Source organism: Drosophila sulfurigaster, chromosome 3 (assembly GCF_023558435.1).
Source record: "Drosophila sulfurigaster albostrigata strain 15112-1811.04 chromosome 3, ASM2355843v2, whole genome shotgun sequence".
NCBI lineage: Eukaryota > Metazoa > Arthropoda > Insecta > Diptera > Drosophilidae > Drosophila > Drosophila sulfurigaster.
Window position 1 is genome coordinate 43,422,660 of NC_084883.1, and position 21,195 is coordinate 43,443,854.

Below are 21,195 nucleotides of genomic sequence, written 5' to 3' on the forward strand. Positions count from 1 at the left end.
GATATTTTAATGAACATCTAATTGTTCTTCTTGTCACAGTCCGGTTACATATTTAATGGCTTGTTTGATTCATTAGTTGGATATTGGTATTTGGTCATTGGTAAGTGACAATCATTCTATAAATTTAGCTTTACATTTAGTTCGACAGTGGATTATGAAGAATATATTGGCTATTTTACTGCTGATCTGTGGATCACTAGAGTCCGAATGCTCTCGTTTTACAAACATTGAATGCGAGGCTTTAGATGCATCCTATGTCCAATTCAAGATTTGTAATCTTAAAGTTTTGGGTCGTGGAATTGTTGGACTAAACGTGCATGCAGTATTGTTGAAAGCACCCTTAAAAGCTGGGAAGGTATGTGACATACATAAACCATTTTAAAGAATACTTATTTAAAGACTTCCAAATTGCAGGTGAATCTTAGTCTGTGGCGAAAATTTAATGGATATCGTCCATTTATGTTCAATACTACATTCGATTTTTGTAGATTAATGGCTAATATGAATAAAAAAACTATCTTTTGAAAGAATATTCTTCGATGCATTGAGCATACAATCCAATATTAACCATTCCTGTCCCTTTGAGGTAAGTAAGCAAGAGAATAACTAAAATACATATAAAGTCTAATGGCTCAAAAACTTGCAGAATTTCCTTGTACGTAATTTGGTGTACCAAAAAGAATTTGAAAGGTTCTTGCCATTGCCGACAGGCGATTACAAGATTCGACTTATGGCCAATGCTAACAACGACTGGAAGGCAATAGTTCAAGTGTATATGGCAATTAAAGAAGATGTTTAAGAATATTTAAAGAAATGTATACGGAACTGGCTGTATATAATAAAAAAATCAGCACATACATAGATGTTGTCAGATTAATGGAATGTATCAAAGAAAATAAATTAGATGAATATTCATATGTATATATATGTATATATGTAACAATAGTAGTTTATTGATATGAAATATAAAAAGAATATATAATGAAGTAATGATGATATAAACGGAATAATGATGAAATAAACACATTAATGATCAACACGATTAGAGGACAACTGTTCCTATCAACGCCGACGCACCAACTGCCTTCTCGTCGATCTTGCTTTCATTATCAGTGCTGCCATATCCTTTCACTAAGCTCGCGTTGCCACTCGTTGCCAGCAACCAGTAGTGCCATACTTCACATTCGGCCATCCTGATAAGCATCGTCTGTCCCAGACGACAGGCAATCATCGTTGTATCCGACATACTTCCACAGCTTCATATTGTCCGAACTTGTATTAGTAATATTGGGCCCCTCTGTCTGAGCAGCTTTTCTGATTTCAAAACGCCCATTGCCTTTTACTTTAATTACCTCATATGGACCAAGGTAATTACTGGCTAATTTCTTCCCAGCAAGGAATTGTGTTCGCTTCACAGCAACTAAGTCACCTTCTTTGTATCCATATTCCTGTTTACGCTTTTTGTCATACTGTTTTTTATAGACTTCTTGTGCCTTCTGAATATTCATTTTGGCCGCTTGACGCAGTTCATCTCTTTTATCTTGGAAGTCTATCACGAGCTCTTCTTCCAGCAGTGATGTCAGCTTGTCGCTTATTTTATTTTGAATTCGTACTCCAAACATCAACTCAAACGGCGATTTTTTGGTTGTACAATTAACATGCGAATTGATAGCTCTTTGGACCTGGGGTACAAACTTGTACCATTTCGTTGAATCTTCGGCAGACAATTTGGAGACTATTGACAAAATGGACCGGTTAATTCGCTCGACTTGTCCATTACCTCGAGGAACGCCAGTAGTGGTAAGGACATGTTCAACTCCATTCGATTCGGCGTATTCTTTAAACGAAGCTGACGTGAATGCTGCTCCTCTGTCAGTTATCATTCGGCACGGGTTCCCAAAAGTAGTTGCCCATTCTTGTAGTTTCTTCAAAACCTCTTCAGATCCAGTTGACTTCACTGCGTACAGCCACACGAACTTAGAAAATCCATCAACAACGGCAAGGATAAATTTGTATTGTTTGGCTGTTGAATCCATTGGCCCCAAATGATCTAGGTGAAGCGTATGCAACGGTTTATCTCCTTTCTCGATACAGTTGAGGTAACCATCCTGTTTGCCCAGCTTCTTGTTGGTTATTATGCAAGGTATGCAGGCATTAATAACCTGAGCCACTTTATACTCCAAATGTGGAATCCAAAACTGCTGCTGTATTTCATGAATTGTCTTTTGTACAGCAAAATGACCAACAGCATGAGCCTCATTAATCACTTCGTGTTCCATCAACTTAGGTACAGCAAAGAGATCATTTCCATCGACTGTCTTGTACAAAATACCTCCTTTCATTTTAAATCCATCATAAGGGCGCGACTTGAGTATTTCGCGAATAGCTTTCATGCCTGAATCCTTTTCCTGAGCGACCTTCAACCTTGCAGACATCTCGGATGCTATGGTGTAGACATTATATGCGTACCGGCTCAAACAATCAACATGTTTCATACGTTCTCCAGATCTGTGCTCTATCTTGAAATTGAAGTCTTCCATGTAGAGTATCCACTCTGCCACTTCACGAGGAATATTTTTCTTTCCCACAGTTTGCGAAAACGCTGCATTATCCGTCAGCAACTTAAATTTTATGCCAAGAAGATAATATCTAAATTTTTCCATGGCAAGATAAGCAGCTTTCACCTCCAAAATATAGCTATGGCGCTCCGATTCACTTGGTGTCGTCTTTTTACTCCAATAAAATACAGGGTGAAGTTCACCATCGAATTTTTGCAGCAGTGTCGCCCCGAAACCATCTTTTGAAGCATCCGTATGCAACTCTGTAGGTGCATCTCTGCAGTAAATGCGTAACACAGGTTCCTGGGATAAGGCATCTTTCAACTGTTTGATTGCGTTTACCTCCGCTGCTTCCATTGCAAAAACTGAGTCCTTCTTCAACAAGTTTGTGAGCGGGCGAGCGATGTGAGCATAATCTTTTATAAATTTTCTAAAAAATCCTGTTAAGCCCAAAAACGACTGTACTGCCTTGACATTCGTTGGCAGCGCAAAGTGTTTGACAGCTGCAATCTTTTCACCTCCAGGCCATATTTTGCCACCTTCAACGACGTGACCCAAAAAATTAATTCTGGTTTGCAGAAAATGACATTTCTTCCATTTTATGCGCAGATCATATTTAGCAGCCTCTGCCAGCACCAATCTAAGCTTGAACATACATTCATCCTCCTGCTGACCGTATATAATAATGTCATCCATATATAGCTGTAGAACGTCTTTGTGAATAAGATCTTGAAACACGCAATTGATGAATCGCATAAAAACAGCTGGCGAGTTGCAGTATCCAAACGGCGCTCTCGTAAATTCAAACAGGCCCTCTTTCGTTATGAACGCAGTGAATTTTTGGCTTGACTCTTCTATTGGAACATGGAAAAAACTGTTTTCTAAGTCCATTACGACAAACATCTTTGCAGCCTGCAGCTTTTCAAGTACGTCGTCCATCACAGGTACGGGGAAGCAGTCCTTTAATACCATGCTATTAAGTTGGCGGAAATCAACACAGATTCTGTATGTAGCATCTTTTTTTCGGACTACGACGACTCTGCTAGCGAAGTTGGATGTTGATTTTCGGACGATGCCTTCTTCTAACCAGCTCTCGACTTGCTTCTGTATGGCTGCACACTCTGTAGGTGGATGACGACTGGGTTGTTGACTAAATGGCGCAATCTGCCCATCAGGTATAATTTTGAGCTTCACGGGGCATTCGGTTCTCGGCTCGACTGGGCGGTATTCCCGAATCAGCGACTCAATGAGCGGTTTGAACTGCGGGGGAGCATTTATATCAACTTTTGTTTCAACGATATTATAAATACTCATCTGATTAAGGTCAGCGTGATCCTCCTGAGCTGACGACGACGAAAAGTTAAATCCGTTTTCATTCAGGGCAAAATGAAACTTTGACACAAAATCATATCCAACCAGTGCATCAAATTCAATCTTGTTATCTGGTACCACAATGAACTTTTGAAGCGACTGGACATCGTCTACAGTTACGGCTCCTTCGAATTCGCCCAATGGAATTGTGCTGACTTTTCCCAAACCACGCAGAACAGAAGTACATTTATTGAGCTTCACCGCATTCAAGCGTTTATAAACGGAGTATTTCATAATAGATACATCGGCCCCTGTATCAACCAGGCATGATATCTCAACGTCGTTTATTTTTATAATTTTTAGTCGCCAATCCGCCTTAACAACTTGGACGGCCTTTATAGCGTTGGGGCAACGCGATGAGATATGTCCGTCTTCCTGACATTTGAAACATTTTGTTTTAGATGTGCAGTCTTTACGCAAATGATCGACTGAACCACAATTAAAACAACGAGATGTTTTTTTAGAGTTCTCGCTATTCTGGTTACGCTTTCTTCCTTTGTTATCGTCTTTTTGGCTTTTAACATCTTTTACACACTCATAGTCACAGTATTTTTCTTTCAGCTCCTCAAAAGTTTTGCAACCGTACATGCTATATTTAAACTCTTTGGCAATATTTAAGCCATTTACTATGTAGCGAATAATTGATTTTGTTTCGACGTTACCCAATGCAGCAATTTTTCTCATCTGCAGCACATATTCTTGGAAACTTTCAACATCTTGTTTCTTTCTTTCGTTGAGTTTTGTATGTATCTCTGCACTTTCATATTCTCTTTTGAACTCATTTAACAGCTTGATTTTTAGTTCTCCGTAACTACATACAAATACAGATTCAAGGAACAACTGAGCCGTTTTTGTCATTTTCGATCGCGCATTTACGTATTTTTGCTTTTCGTTTAACCCGTATGCGTCTGCGTTTAGCTCGAAATTATTAAACCAATATTCCACTGGCACTGACTCTCCATCAAAATCTGGCACAACTTTAGAAAACCCTTCTACCGACACTTTTGGCTCTTGCCGGTCTATCTCATCGGCTTGAATTTTTAAGTTTAATAATTGAATTATTTGTTGCAAATTCACTTGATTTTGTTCAATCATCTGCTCCATTTTCGCCAGTTCAATTTCACTTTTTTTCTTTGAGCTATTGCTTGCAACTTCTAATAATTCTTTTTTTTCTTCTTCTTTCTTCACTCTGTTTGTTGCGCTATTTCTCGCAAGTTCCACCGATTTGATTTTCACTTCTTCTGTCTTCACTGTCTCTCTGCTTCGCAGCGTATATTTCTGTCCTCTTTCAACTTTAGCTTTTTCTATGGCAGCTGTTTTTTTCATTGTTCACATGCACACACATGCACACACACCTTCATCGCGACTCGACAATATGTTATGTACACTCGATTTGGTTTTCAACGCCGTTTCAACGCAATTAATTCTGTTTTATAATACCGAACTTCAGGCGGTTGAGCCCCCAAATGTAACAATAGTAGTTTATTGATATGAAATATAAAAAGAATATATAATGAAGTAATGATGATATAAACGGAATAATGATGAAATAAACACATTAATGATCAACACGATTAGAGGACAACTGTTCCTATCAACGCCGACGCACCAACTGCCTTCTCGTCGATCTTGCTTTCATTATCAGTGCTGCCATATCCTTTCACTAAGCTCGCGTTGCCACTCGTTGCCAGCAACCAGTAGTGCCATACTTCACATATATATGCTATTTATAACCGCTGCCCATAGGGTAGAAGGGTATTATAACTTTGTGCCGGCAGGAAATGTATGTAACAGGTAGTAGGAGGCATCTCCGACCCTATAAAGTATATATATTCTTGATCAGCATCAACAGCCGAGACGATCTAGCCATGTCCGTCTGTCCGTCTGTCTGTCTGTTCGTATGAACACCTAGATCTCAGAGACTATAAGAGATAGAGCCATGATTTTTTTTTTCGACAGCATTTGTTAATTTTGCACGCAGATCAAGTTTGTTTCAAATTTTTGCCACGCCCACTTCCGCCCCCGCAAATAAAAAAATCGAATAAGAAGCGTAATTTTGTATTTATTTGTATATTTATTTTGTATATTTGTGTATACAATAATAAATATAGTATTTATGATTCCTGAAAATTTGATTGCGATCAGATAAAAATTGTGGAAGTTATTAAAGAAATACTTTTGTATGGGCAAAAACGCCTACTTACTTAGGGGTCTGAGTTGCTTTGGCAGACAATCTGGTATATTGTGCCGTCTATGGTATATTTTGAATGTGGTACTATATCGATATAACAAGTATACCTTTTGGTATATTTTTAGTATTTTTTTTTTAGTATTTTCGGTATGTTTTGAAAATAATACCGGAATATTTTGCTTTTATTTAAAATGGGTAGCGGATATCTCACAGTCGAGCACACTCGACTGTAGCTTTCTTACTTGTTTTAGTATCTAATGGGTCACAGTTCGATTATCGATTTAATAACTTTAATGTTACTATTATTTATATATTTGGTTATTTAAACGTTAAATACTTTTACAAGCTTATGCTTAGATTTAGTTTGAACGACAATGTGGAATGTACTGGGGATTTTACTGCTGATCTGCGGCGTACCAAAGCTCAATTGTTCCCGTTTCACAAATGTTGAATGCAAAGTGTTGGATGCATCTTATGTTAATTTCAATCTTTGTGATCTCAATGTGTTGGGTCGTGGAATTGTTGCATTAAACATACATGCAGTGATATTGAAAGAACCCTTAAAAGTTGCAAAGGTATCTACCCAAAATAAATTGAAGTACTTAACTGAAGATTTACAAATTGTATGTGAATCTTAGTCTTTGGCGAAAATTTAATGGATATCGTCCATTTATGTTCAATACGACATACGATTTTTGTAGGTTTATGGATAGTGGACGGCACAAATTGTCCTTTGAAAAAATAATTATGGACTCTTTTGTGAAAAAATCGAATATTAATCATTCATGTCCGTATGAGGTGAGTTAGCACTGAGTACTAAACTATATTATTATTCCTAATTAACGAATAAATTGCAGAGTTTTATTGTACGAAATTTGGTGTTCGAGAATAAAGTTTTCAAATACATGCCTTTGCCGACAGGTGAATATAAGATTCGAATTATGGCGAATGCCAACAACGATTGGAAAGCAATTGTTCAAGTTTATATAACAATTAAAGAAGATGTTTAAGAATATTTAAAGAAATGTATACGGAACTGGCTGTAGATAATAAACAATCAGCACAAAATATATGTTGGCAGATTAATGGAATATATTAAAGAAAATAAATTCGATGAATATTCATATGTATTAGCTATTTTTAGATTTACTTAATACCTTCATTATATATATATATTTTTTTTTTTATTTTTTATTTTTGTTTAACAAGTTTTCTGTTACCTTTGGTGCAACTTAATTTAGTTATTCTCTATATTTTAATGAAAATACCGCATTTATATTAAGAATAAAACTTGTCTATAAATGTGAATGTTTAATATTCAAATAGCATAAAAATTAATGTCATTAGACTAATAAAATAAAACAAAGAAAATAAATAGCCAATTAGATTTGGTATTTCATTACAATATTTATATTTATTACAATATTTATATCATATAATACTTTTCAGCTTGTCTTCCATTTTGATTCAAATTTAGTTTGAGTCATGTTCGTCTCAGATACAATAAGCGATAGGGCTATAGTTTTTTTTTTTTTGCAGATCTTGGTTAATAAAATACCAAATATATTTTTCCGTTTATTTATTTATTTATTTATTTACTTCTTTGGTTTATTAATTTGGTATATTTTAATAAAAATATCGCACTGTTTTTTTTTTAGTGAGAAATATTGACGAATATTTTACGAAACATTTAAAGTTTTGGGATTTTATTACAATTACATAGCTCAGAGCTACACCGAGTTCCACAGTTTATTCGCCTTTTTATTAATCGATTAATATAGTTGTTTTGAAATTGTTGTATTGTCTGGGTCTGGCGTGTTAATAACAATTTTAGTATCGAATGCGTCACAGTTCGATTATCGATTTAATAACTTTAATTTTTCTATTATTTATATATTTGGTTATTTAAACGTCAAATACTTTTGCAAGCTTATGCTTAGATTTAGTTTGAACGACAATGTGGAATGTACTGGGGATTTTACTGCTGATCTGCGGCGTACCAAAGCTCAATTGTTCCCGTTTCACAAATGTTGAATGCAAAGTGTTGGATGCATCTTATGTTAATTTCAATCTTTGTGATCTCAAAGTGTTGGGTCGTGGAATTGTTGGATTAAACATTCATGCAGTGATATTGAAAGAACCCTTGAAAGTTGCAAAGGTATGTACCCAAAACAAAGTGAAGTACTTAACTGAAGATTTACAAATTGTAGGTGAATCTTAGTCTTTGGCGAAAATTCAATGGATATCGTCCATTTATGTTCAATACCACATACGATTTTTGTAGGTTTATGGATAGTGGAAGGCACACATTGTCCTTTGAAAAAATAATTATGGATGCTTTTGTCGAACAATCGAATATTAATCATTCATGTCCGTATGAGGTAAGTAAGCATTAGGTACTAAACTAGATTATTATGCCTAATTAACGAATAAATTGCAGAGTTTTATTGTACGAAATTTGGTGTTCGAGAATAAACTTTTCAAATACATGCCTTTGCCGACAGGGGAATATAAGATTCGAATAATGGCGAAAGCCAACAACGATTGGAAAGCAATTGTTCAAGTTTATATAACAATTAAAGAAGATATTTAAGAATATTTAAAGAAATGTATACGGAACTGGCTGTAGATAATAAACAATCAGCACAAAATATATGTTGGCAGATTAAAGGAATATATCAAAGAAAATAAATTCGATGAATATTCATATGTATTAGCTATTTTTAGATTTATTTTATACCTTCTTTATATATATTTATTTATTTTTTATTTTTTATTTTTGTTTAACAAGTTTTATGTTACCTTTGCGGCAAGTTAATTTAGTTATTCTCTATATTTTAATGAAAATACCGAATTTATATTAAGAAGGGGTGGCGGCTAAAAGTTAATAAAACTTATCTATAAATGTGAATGTTTAATTTTCAAATAGCATAAAAATTAATGTCATTAGACTAATAATATAAAACAAAGAAAATAAATAGCCATCTAGATTTGGTATTTTCAGATTTGGTATTTCATAACAATATTTATATTTATTACAATATTTATATCATACAATACTTTTCACCTTGTCTTCCATTTTGATTCAAATTTAGTTTGAGTCATGTTCGTCTCAGATACAATACGAGCTATACTTTTTTTTTGGCAGATCTTGGTTTACAAATATACCAAATATATTTTTCGGTATATTTATTTAATTATTTATTTCTTTGGTATATTAATTTGGTATATTTTAATAAAAATATCGCACTGTTCTTCTTTTAGCGAGAACGGGTGGCGGGTATTTTGCAACACATTTAATGTTTTGGGATTTTATTACAATTAGCTCAGAGCTACATAGTTCGAGTTCCGCAGTTTATTCGCCTTTTTATTAAACGATTAATATAGGTGTTTTGAAATTGTTGTATTGTCTGGGTCTGGCGTGTTAATAACAATTTTAGTATCGAGTGCGTCACAGTTCGATTATCTATTTAATAACTTTAATTTTTCTATTATTTATATATTTGGTTATTTAAACGTCAAATACTTTTACAAGCTTATGCTTAGATTTAGTTTGAACGACAATGTGGAATGTACTGGGGATTTTACTGCTGATCTGCGGCTTACCAAAGCTCAATTGTTCTCGTTTTACAAATGTTGAATGCGAAGTGTTGGATGCATCTTATGTGAATTTCAATCTTTGTGATCTTAAAGTGTTGGGCCGTGGAATTGTTGCATTAAATATACATGCTGTGATGTTGAAGGAACCCATAAAAGTTTCTAAGGTATGTACACAAAACAAATTGAAATACTTAATTGAAGATTTACAAATTTTAGGTGAATCTCAGTCTGTGGCGAAAATTCAATGGATATCGTCCGTTTATGTTCAATACCACATTCGATTTTTGTAGGTATATGGCTATTGAAAACCACAAATTGTCTTTTGAAAAAGTAGTTATGGACTCTTTTGTGGAAAAATCTAATCTTAATCATTCCTGTCCCTATGAGGTAAGTAAGCACTGAGTACTTTACTATAATATATTATTATGCTTAATTAATGAATAAATTTCAGAGTATAATTGTGCGGGACTTGGTGTTCAAGAATAAACTTTTCGGGTGCATGCCTTTGCCGACAGCTGAATATAAGATTCGAATTATGGCAAATGCCAACAACGATTGGAGAGCAATTGTTCAAGTTTATATAACAATTAAAGAAGACGAATAAGTTAACTAAATGAGTCGATTGTTCAGTATAGCTAATAAAACGTGTTGCTAATTATTAATGATATTTAATGTACAAATTGTTCGCTTTGTTCTGTTTTGTGTAAATCAAAAATAGTTTGTAATCAAACTATTTAATCCCAGTGAATTATATATGAGAGCAATGAAAAGTTGCTCTGGTTGAGTAAACATAATAAAAATCGATTAAAAGTGAGCAACAAGATTTTGAACAGGATTAAAAGGCATCCAGCAGAATTGACGGAAGTAATTGGATTTACTGCCAGCAAAAGCCTATTTGAAGTTCTCAATTTTCGCAGTGCATTTTCTGCAGCAGGGAAAATGTAATTGAATTTCCCTTTAGGGTGTGGAGTACAACAAAATGCGCTTAAAGCGGCAATTGCCGCATCGATTTGCCATAAACGCCCATCAATTTGCGCATAGAGTTCAGTGGCACAGTTGATGTGTGGCAACACGGTGGCAACAGGGTGGGAATGGTGGCATGGTTGCATGGTTGCATGGTGGCTGGATGGCCGTGTGGCAAGTTCCATAAAACTCGCGTTAAATTCCAATAAACAGCAAATCCAACTCACTTTGCCTGTCTGTTGGCATCAACATTTCAGTTTTATCTTCATAAAACGATGCCTCTGACAACGTAAACGTCAATTATCCGGGTCCTTGGTCCTGGCGATGATTGAATGATCCAATGGCTCCAAAACAAAAGCTGAACAAACAAAAACCTTGTCAACAGCAAACGGTAACGGCATCAGCTGACACTTTGAAAGTAATCCGCTGGCAAAATGTTTGATTTATGTCAACGCTATCGACCATCTCCCTGCCAAGGGAAACCAAACATGAGGGTCGAAGGAACGTGTGAAAAGTAACAAGGGAGGAGGCAGTGATTAGAGAGGAGTGCAAACCGCCTTTTCGGGTGGGGCATAGTGGCTTTAACGGAGTTGTGATAGAAAGAACAAACGACAATTTATAAATTCACAAACAATCGAGACGATATAGCAATATACAAATATGCGACTGTCCTTGAAATGGTCCAAAATAATATAGCAAGAAAATACCTAAAAATATCAAGAACTATTTTTAGTATAAAGATATACTTTTCTATTTAAAATATATCAAAGCATTTTTGGGAATATATCAAGACTGACCTTGAAATAGACCAAATTAATGTACTTTAAAAATACTTAAATATACCAAAAACTATATTTGTTACACCGATATACTTATTCGTTCAAAATATACCATACATTGACAGTATTCCATAAACTGACAGTGTATTTTTAATGCCAAAGTATACCGGTATATGAAAAATTTCTTTTTGGTACATTTAAGTATTTTTCGGTATAATAATTTGGCATGCTTTAACGATAATATCGATATCGATTTTGCTCATAGTCCAGCACTCTCCACTAAAGCTTTTTTACTTTTTTTATATTATTCCAAACAAAGTTTCTCAGCAGGTTCTTAGACTAAACCATTTATTATTTGCTCTAGAATTGTGTCATGATATAAAGAATAAAAGATAAACAAGCTATTTAGTTTTGCACAAACTCACTCTTCGGTGTACAAATAACTCGCATAGGAAAGCGATAGTTGCGATTAAAAAACCAAAAACAATAATTAGCCAGACCCAAAACAAGTCGCCGACCTTAAAATCATAGAAAGATTCGTGGTCAAACGGATCTTTGAGGCTGAATTGTCCCAGCGCAATGAGATCTCTCAACGATTCGTCTTTCCAGAAATTCATCAATCCGGCTGCGTGTATTTGATGAATGAATAAATCAAGAGGTTGGATAAAAACAGAATTAGTTTCCAGTGGCACGGACATCATTAAGTTCGTGTGGAAAATTAAGCCGCTATGGAAACACTGTCCTCGCTGCTGGAACACTTCCTGTTGCCTTCTAAAGACTCTCCATTCGGCTGTTGTCATTGAGAATGCATTCGAATTAGTTAGATTTTTGCGGCGATCAAAAAATTCGGTGACTGGCAGATACTCAATCTTCGATGCAACTTGTCCAATTGGACCATGTTGCATAGCATAATGCAAATAGTAACTTTCACTTTCTTCGAAATAAACTTTCAACCGAGATTCCTTTAGTTCATTTAAATTTGTTATTGGTTTTTCCGTTGGCCGCTTTGTCAGCAGCGTTTTCAGATGAGCTGCACATAAAGTGCTTACCAAGAGACCAACAATGAATAGTTGAGCTTGAATGACTCGCGAACTGATCGTATAGTTAGTTTTTAAACTGACTGCCTGACCCAAAACACCCGATATCAAACGCTCGTTGAACAGCAGAGTGCTCCAATCCAATTTGATTCTCAACAGCAGGCAGATGACAGATGAATCCAGCACGGCAAAGACAATGTAGGAAATCAAACTCAACATTAACATTTTCCAGTTCCACAGCAATAGGTAAACCCGAGCAGTGGGAATTTCCCTGGCACAAGGAACCATAATGAACCACGAGGGCAAATCGTAGGGATACGAGAATAAGCCCAGCTCATTGTTGACTTCGTAGCCACACAACGTCATCAGAAGATTGAGAGTGCCATTCAGCGTCATGTTACGCAGCAGCATCAATGGGATTATCTTTCCGATTTCCACTTCGCGTTGCATTTGCAATGTTATATTGTGCTTCCTGGCAAATTCCGTTATCAATCTGGCCACAAATCCCGTAAACTTTTGTTGTCCCGTCTTTTTGTCTTTATAAATCAGAGAACGCGTTATCATCTGATCGGGCAAAGTGCGTGCAACGAGCTGCTGATAGTTGCTGAAGCTGTTGAAGATTGGTTCACTGCTTTTTGGATTGATACTTAGCCATGATTCCTTGGCATAAGGTTGCAGTTGAAAGGCATTTCCTGTGGCTGAAAGCAACACGACTTTTCGAAATCCCAGCTCCTGGGTAATGTCTGTCAACTCTGTCAGAAATTCTCGCAAGGAGAACACTTCGTGTTCTTCTTGCAACAGCAATATCAGCCTCACATGGCGCATGTTGTTGAGATTTGTGGCCAATGCTTGCCACATTTCCATGTTCATCTCTCGACTCTCAGTTAGACAAATCAATGCCAACATCTCAGTGCTTTGACTGCGCACTAGATAGAAGCTTGCCTCGTTGGTGAACCGCAGCATGGGCCAAGTGGCAACTGCAGCCACTTTCTCCATTTCATTGCACTGCAACTGCTTCCGATGTTGCAACAATAGCATTGTCTCGAAGGGTTGCTCCTGGTGGCAACGTTGTAGCATGTCCTGCAATGTGATTGTCCAGCTGGGCACGCTGAGCAGTAAAAGAAACGTTAACACTTTACCTTGCCACATCTCGAGGCAGTCTGATTGAGGCTTTGCTTTCATTCTTTTTTGGCAGCATTAAAACCAATTAGTGGTTGTCTTAATGGGAAATCTTGCTAATAGTCCAGGACTCACTTATTTGATTCGATTTGATTTTATCTGCTGACAGTGGCAAATGATTCATTAATTGTTCTTTGATGGCTCAACTTGGTTCTTTAGTTGCACAAAATGCATAAATTTAAACCTATCTAAATACATAAATAAATTTGATCAATAGCTGCAACTAAACTTTATTTACTGTACAAAATTTATAAGAGATGCTTGGGCAATTTGCCTACGAATTGTTGTCCTTTCGGGCTAATAAATTCATAACTTAATCCGCAGACAATTGAATTGGATTTTATTTTACCTAAACGTTTAATTCAATTTTCATTTTGAGTATAGCTTTAAACATTTTATTAAAGTTGCTTTGCAAGAGTGTGAGATAACGAAGCTTAACAGCATTTTATAGTTTACTGAGGTTTAGTTAATTAAATAATGAAAGGCAGTATTTTGTTTGCCTGTGTAGATTTTAGATTGTTGGTTTCTTAATGCAATGCTCAGCAATGTTTGAAATGTTGTATATTGAATTACTTAAATTGAAAGTTAAGGCAAAATTGCTTAGGAAATAAAGGAATAATTTAAGGAATAAACTGCAGCTTTCTTCCACGAATTTTCTTAGCTACAATCTCAAACACAAAGGCAATAGTTGCCAATAGCAATCCCAGAAGATAGATCAACCAAACCCAAAATAAATCGCCCACTTTAAACTCCCGAAAAGGTTTATACTCATATGGATCCTTTTGGCTGACTTGACCCAGAGCAATTAGATCCCTGACAACTTCCGTCTTCCAATAGTTCAACAAGCCAGAGGCATGAATTTGATGTATGAACAGATCAAGAGGTTGAGCGTAGATCGAATTGGGTTCCAGGGGCACAGACATCAGTAAATTCATGCGGATAACCAGATCAGGATAGTAGCAAAATGCGGGCTGATGGAAAAGTTCCTGTTGGCGTTTGATCATATTCCACTCGGTTAAGGTTATAGAAAACGCTTGCAAGACATTGAGACTCTTACGTTGGGCATAAAAATCGTTAGTGGGCAGATATTCAATCTTCGGTCGAACCGGCTGGATGGGATTCTTCGATGTCATCCTATTTATATAGAAATGTTCGCTTTCCTCTAGAAAGATGCGCAGATGCGATTCCTTTAGTTCCTGGAAGTTGGACACCTTTGGTTCAGTAGGTGGCTTGGTCAAAAGTGTCTTCAGATGAGCTGCGAAAATCGTGCTAATCATGAGACCCACAATGAAAAGTTGCGCTTGAGTTATCCTTGAGCTAAGTGTGGAGTGAGCGCGTATGTCCAGCGATTGTCCAATAATCCCCGATATCATGCGTTCGTTGCATATCAAATTGGTCCAATCGAACTTTGAACGCGTCAGCAGGCAAGAAAGCATCGAGTCGAGCAACACAAAGACGCAGTAGGAGCCAATGAGCAGTGACAACATTCGCCAATTGAAGAGCACGCGATAGACTTGAGCTGTGGCCATCTGGCGAGGACACGGCACCATAATGAACCACGAGGGCATGTCGTAGGGATACGAGTAGAGACCCGAAGAACTGTCGCGCTCAAAGCCACAGAGCGTAATGGGTAGATTGAGGGTGCCATTCAGTGTCATGTTGCGCAACAGGATTATGGATAACTCCTCGCCTGCGATAACTGGGCGTTGCCACCGCAATGTGATGTTGTGTACACGCGTAAATTCCTGCATTAACCTGGCCACAAATCCTGTCATCCGCAACTTCTGTGTCTGCTTATCCACGTAGACAAGCGACAGCGATGTTATCTGATCCGGCAGTGTGTGTGCCACCAAATGTTGATAATTGTGGTGCTTCATGAAGATATGTCGCATTGTGTTGAGCTGTAGCCAGTGCTGGCTGGCATAAGGTTGCAGTCGATAAAGGATTCCTGTGGTTGCGAAGAGTACAACGTGAGGAAATTTCAACTCTTGTGTGATATCCGACAGTTCTTCGAACGGTTGTCCAAGAGACTGTGCTTCGTGTTGCAACAACAAGAGACGCACATGACGCATGTTGTTGAGATTTGTGGCCAATGCTTGCCACATTTCCATGTTCATCTCTCGACTCTCAGTTAGACAAATCAATGCCAACATCTCAGTACTCTGACTGCGCCTTAGATAGAAGTTTGCCTCGTTGGTGAGCCGCAGCATGGGCCAAGTGGCAGCTGCAGCCACTTTCTCCATTTCATTGCACTGCAACTGCTTCCGATGTTGCAACAACAGCATTGTCTCGAAGGGTTGCTCCTGGTGGCAACGTTGTAGTGTGTCCTGCAACGTGATTGTCCAGTTGGGCGAGCAGCAGAGCAACAGCGTAAAGAGAACCACAACTTGCCACATGTTGAGGCATTCTAAGCATAAAGCTAATTAGTGGCCAGCATTAAGTATGCTTTGGAAGCCATTATTAATAGCTAATGATCGCTGACATTTATTTTTTTTTTGGGTATATATTTATAAGAAGTCTGACAATTTTGCAGTTTAATCTTTAGTTGCATTTAAAACTTTATGAATATTTCAAGCTGCTAATCTGCGTTACATATTTAATTGCTCTCGTAAATGGATCAAGTTTTTCTTGCCATTTACACTTTTTTCCGTTTTTTTTTTTGCCATGGGGGAAACTCTGAAAAAGTTTTCAACAAGTTTGTGGCACTTCCGGGTGGTCGCTTCATCATCTGCGAGCGAGGCGGGAATTGGAAACTGGGGTGTCGACTCTTGACTTCAGTCCTGTCGTGAATCATTTCACGTTTTTTACTTTTTGCTGCAGCTTTTTTTTCAATTATGCGAAACTCTGGCAAAGCATTTCGTGAATAGGCATGAGTGTATTCACACTCACACGTGTGTGCATACATACACACTCTTCGTATGTCTGTGTACTCTTATGTCCCTTCGTGCCATTTGTAGCTTTAACACAATCTGAAGCGACTGCCGCATTAATTTACACGTCAGTGCATATTTGATTTTATATTTTTATTCATATTTCTGCGTTGCCATGGGAAATGCACGTGGAGCTTCTGTCCTGAATATGTTACGAGACTTTAATGGTCTTTCGTTGTATGGGTATCTTGCAATTGTCAAACTGTTTGTGAATGTTAGAATTAAATTAAATAATATGAAGTACACAAAATAGTTTCTTAAGATTCGTATTTATATTAAAAGTTTGACAATCGATTCAGAATTATTATTAATATACCATTGTTCTACATTTTGTGAAACGCAGAATAATAAATAGTCCAAAGTGTTAACCTTTTTTCTAAGTAAAAAATTTAGTGATATTGGACTTATGTATGCTAAAGGTTGAAGAAAAATCTTTTAGTTAACTGACTTATTCAGTGACTGACTGAACTAGCAGCCACAGTCAAAACTGGACATGCTAGGAGGCTGCAATTCATACTTACTCGATTCATAGGCAAGGCGAAAGGTCAGCGCTAGTATATTTATGCTAGACTATATATTTATTTATAATCTATGCTTTAATAATATTATTATTATTTTATTCAAATATCGAAATTCTTATGAATCAGAGCGACTAAGGTCCTTAGGCTACTTTAACAATATTAATGATAATACTTACACGATAAATTCTTTTTGAAATTTCAACTTTACGTATTTTAAATCAATAATTAAAATGTATATATTTATTTTCCTTAATATTTGTATTCACAGAAATAGTGTTGTAGCTCGCAACTTTTGTTCGCCGGCTCTCACACATGTACAAAATGAATGAATGAAAATATGCTTGGGCTTTTGTTATTCACAATACGTGGAAGCAACATAGTATATAGGAAACTTGATAAGCAAAATGTTTATTTAGAATTCAATCTAGTTTTTTTTTGCTGTGACTATCATTTTACATTTCAATAAGTTAATAAAGAAACCAATAAAAGGAAAAATTATGTCAGATTCTCAGATGAGTGTATTTTGAAGTTGAAGTTTAGTAGTTTCTCAACAAAACTATCTAGTTTGTACTTAGTTTAGAGTATTTCCTGGTCGACTTTTGCCAAGAAGTAGCTGTTCGCTACTAGCTGTATTTGCATTTACATTGAGTCTGTCTGCTGCTACTACCGCTTCTGTTTATGTTGCTGTTGTTGCTGGTAATGCTGAAGTTGCCCGCATTCAGCTGTTGAGTTGAGTTGAGCCGAGCTGAGTGAGTGCCGAGTTGTGCACTGCGTTCACATGCATAAAATTGCAAAGAATTGTTGGGAGCATAATTTATGCTGCGGCACGGAGAAGAACGACAAGTGGTCAAGCATTGCGTTGTCTGCTGTGCAGCGTGGCGTATGCGTAATGTAACATTAATTGTATTTATTTGCTTTGTTGATTGATTTTGCCAAGCGAGTGGCTCGAAGCGTAGCGCACATTTTAATTTGGCCTGTCTCTTGCCTTTTCTCTCTCTCTCTCTCTCTTGCTTTCATTTTCATTTTCATTTACATTTCCTTTTACCATTTCCTAGACAATTGCGTTTATCAAAGTCATTTTGTGTGTCATTTGCGCATAGCCCCCAGGCTTCAGCTTCAGCGTTAGCTTTAGCTTTGGCTCCTGCTACGCCCACATAAATTAACGGCGATTTAACGAAGCGTGCCAGCAACAGCAGTCGGAGCAGCAACAGCTACAAAGGCAAAACTCTGACAATTCTCTCGTAAATTTATTGGATTTTTATCAGCAGCTGCCTGCTTCGAATTGCCTTATCAAATATGCTCAGCGTTCATCTCATGCGCCCTTTAATGCGCCACATATGTATGCGTGTATGTGTGTGTGTGTGTGTGTAAATGCTTATGTCAAATGAGTTTCATATTCGCATAATTTATGCTTAAAATAATGAGTTTGCTGCCTACTTTTAGGCGCCAATTGCCACCATGTTGGAGTCGAGTTATTAATTGATTTGGCAGAGGCTTTAAAACCTTATCGCCTCACTGGCTGCTTAACACAAGTGACACACACACACATATACACATACACACATATACATATAGCTACACACACTTGGGCAATCGACAAAGTTTGCCTGAGGTAAGCGAAAAAGTTTGTCAGCCACTTGGCATCCCATCCTGGCTTCGAGTTCGATGCTGCCACTTCTCATACTTCTCCTACACGTGCATGCTGATGGGTCCTTGCCAGGGAGTTAAGTGAGGTGCCTTCAGGATATTTCTTTTTATATATTTTACATCCTCGCTGAGAGTATCACAATTTTGTCACGCAACGTGCAACGCATTAAAGAGGCGCCCAAGTAACAGCCTATTAAATGTATACTTAGATTATTGATGAGCATGAAGAGCTGAGTTTATTTGGAGATAGAATTTCTTATTCTGGTTGAGGAAATTATCCAATTTGAATATAAAAAAGAGAATTTTCTATATATAACCTTTGCGTCAAAAAATTAAATCGCATTACTTCTGGTAAATTTAATCTTTAGTTAAAGATAATCGATAATTTGTAAATTCACAGCAAAAATTTGATAATAATGATCTCATTTGTTGGTTATTGTGTAGATGTGTTATTTTCTTTCTTTAGATTTAGTTTCACAAATTTAAGTAGTATGCCCTATTTTACAATGTTTATTCAAGCAACGATTCCTGTTATAGATTTTATAATTTCTTCCTTTCGATACTACTTGATTTTAAGTATTGTGTGCTGAGTGCTTAATTTAAGTGCTGAGTAATGTGAATTATTTTTTTAATTTGAGTGTATAACTCACTTATTTAAGTGTTGTATAATAATGATAGAACGATAAGAAAAGAAGCAACTGAAAAATTCAAAATATTTATTACTCCTGATTTTAAGTGTTGTGAAGTACGTATGGATTAATTAAAGCGCTGGGTAATGCGATCTTTTACTTAATTTGAGTGTTGTATTTAAGTGTTGTATATTATATAAAGATTAAACGATAATCAACGAAACAACTCTACAATTGTAAATATTTATTACTTCTTTATTCTACACAAAACTAAAAATATTTAGAAAAATATTATAATTAATTGACTATAAATAAAGATTAAATACAAAAGTAATTATTTATCTTGACTTATAGGACTATGTTATATCAATTTAAGCATTTTAAATATGCTCCAGCTAAATATCGATTTTTTAATTTTTTAAATTAAATCCAGAACAATAATTCTTGGAAAGTGTATCTCGACTTTAGTATTCAACAAATTTCCACAGTTTTGGGTGTTTATTTTACTTCTTTTTGACAATGTGTTAAGTAGAAATGACACAGCACCGAAGCAGGCCAAAAGTTTGGCTTAGAGGAGACTCGATGATTGAACGAATTCTGCGGCACAGCTTCCGGTTAAAAGATTTTCTTTTAAAGTACAGGCTTTAAGCTGTTGGCATTCGCAAAAAGAGTTGCTTAAATGTTTTGGCAAACACGAAATGTTTTTCTCTTGCGCGTTGCGATGTGCTTTCTTTTAATTAAAAAAGTGACCAGGCTGGGCAAAGTTGGTAACAGGATTTTAGCAAACGCGACAGCTATTTGAAGTTTTTCACTTTGCTGCTTTTCCATTTGCAGCGAAAAAGTTGAGAACATTGTTCGTCATCATAGTGCTTGTTGTTGTTGTTTTTTGTGCAAAATGCAATTAAAGCGCGAATTCGATTGGAATTCCAATGCCAGCGAACCTTGACCGCAGCTACTCGAGGACAACGTCGACGATGCAAACTATCCGCCAACAAAACTCGAACTCAACACTCGCTTGCCTTTCATTTGTCATCAAATCGAAAGTCAGACTTTCTATCAGTCTCCTGTCTGTCTGTCCTTTCTGGCATGTCGCATCCTTTTTCAGTTTGGCACGGTCTGTCATCCTTTTTTTTTTTGCGGTCGTCAGTCGACAGTCGCCGCTTTGCTGGCATTTCAAAAGCTTTTGCATATTTCTCATGAATACTATTTTGCCTGAGGGGTGGCGACAACCTGTCCCATTCCCACCTCCAAAAGAGAAAAAGCGAGCGAGTTGAGTTATGCGTGAATATATCCTACGTGAATATCCTTGTTAAGCGGAGTGAGCTGTCAACGTGCTGTTACCCTGTTTACTTATAGAAAGCCAAAGCCATATCCACAGACTGCGCGCTATGTTCGGATTGTGGCTGCCTCCGAAAAGCCGTTACATATTATATTTTATTCCAGTTATTTCCGGAATTTGCATGCGACTCTCTCTCTCTCTCTCTCTCTCTATTATAATCCTCAATCAGCCTCAGTTCGATTTTCGCTTATGCATGAATACAAATTATTATTTTAGTAGCGTTGTTATTAGTTTACACTTTGCACCGGCTTAATGCGCATTTCATTTCGGGGGTTTTTATGGCAGGTCAGGGCAATTTTGTCAAGGGCTTATTTATGATCTCATATCAATTGCTTTTATTTATTCATTTATTTCGAAAATAACATTTTATGAATGTTGTGATAGTGACTTAATAATGAGAGTAAAGTTAATGTGGAAATTTCAGATCAATAATTTCGTTTTCTTTATTTAT

At 36.6% G+C, this 21,195-nt stretch overlaps 4 protein-coding genes across 5 annotated transcripts; 2 read left to right on the top strand and 2 right to left on the bottom strand.

The window, feature by feature from the left end:
- Window positions 1-6,398: 6,398 nt before the first annotated feature.
- LOC133845715 (uncharacterized) lies at window positions 6,399-8,811 on the top strand. Of its 2 annotated transcripts, none has more exons than XM_062280259.1 (3): window positions 6,399-6,695; window positions 8,331-8,501; window positions 8,561-8,811. In XM_062280259.1, exons 1-3 carry the CDS (start codon window positions 6,495-6,497, stop codon window positions 8,711-8,713), a joined length of 525 nt encoding a protein of 174 aa, XP_062136243.1. In that variant the 5' UTR covers window positions 6,399-6,494; the 3' UTR covers window positions 8,714-8,811. The 2 variants fall into 2 exon arrangements, with proteins under 2 accessions (XP_062136243.1, XP_062136244.1); XM_062280260.1 differs by lacking the exon at window positions 6,399-6,695 and adding an exon at window positions 8,013-8,278.
- Window positions 8,812-9,652: 841 nt separating this feature from the next.
- On the top strand, window positions 9,653-10,324 carry LOC133840090 (uncharacterized). Its single transcript, XM_062271752.1, has 3 exons — window positions 9,653-9,884; window positions 9,937-10,107; window positions 10,172-10,324. The coding sequence occupies exons 1-3, from the start codon at window positions 9,684-9,686 to the stop codon at window positions 10,322-10,324; spliced, it is 525 nt and encodes a 174-aa protein (XP_062127736.1). The 5' UTR covers window positions 9,653-9,683.
- A 1,856-nt stretch (window positions 10,325-12,180) lies between these two features.
- On the bottom strand, window positions 12,181-13,648 carry LOC133840091 (uncharacterized). Its single transcript, XM_062271753.1, has 2 exons — window positions 12,512-13,648; window positions 12,181-12,252 (listed from the first exon to the last, which is right to left on the bottom strand). The coding sequence occupies exons 1-2, from the start codon at window positions 13,646-13,648 to the stop codon at window positions 12,181-12,183; spliced, it is 1,209 nt and encodes a 402-aa protein (XP_062127737.1).
- A 546-nt stretch (window positions 13,649-14,194) lies between these two features.
- LOC133845977 (uncharacterized) lies at window positions 14,195-16,895 on the bottom strand. The gene has a single exon (XM_062280676.1). The coding sequence runs from the start codon at window positions 16,072-16,074 to the stop codon at window positions 14,299-14,301; it is 1,776 nt and encodes a 591-aa protein (XP_062136660.1). The 5' UTR covers window positions 16,075-16,895; the 3' UTR covers window positions 14,195-14,298.
- Between the last annotated feature and the right edge of the window lie 4,300 nt (window positions 16,896-21,195).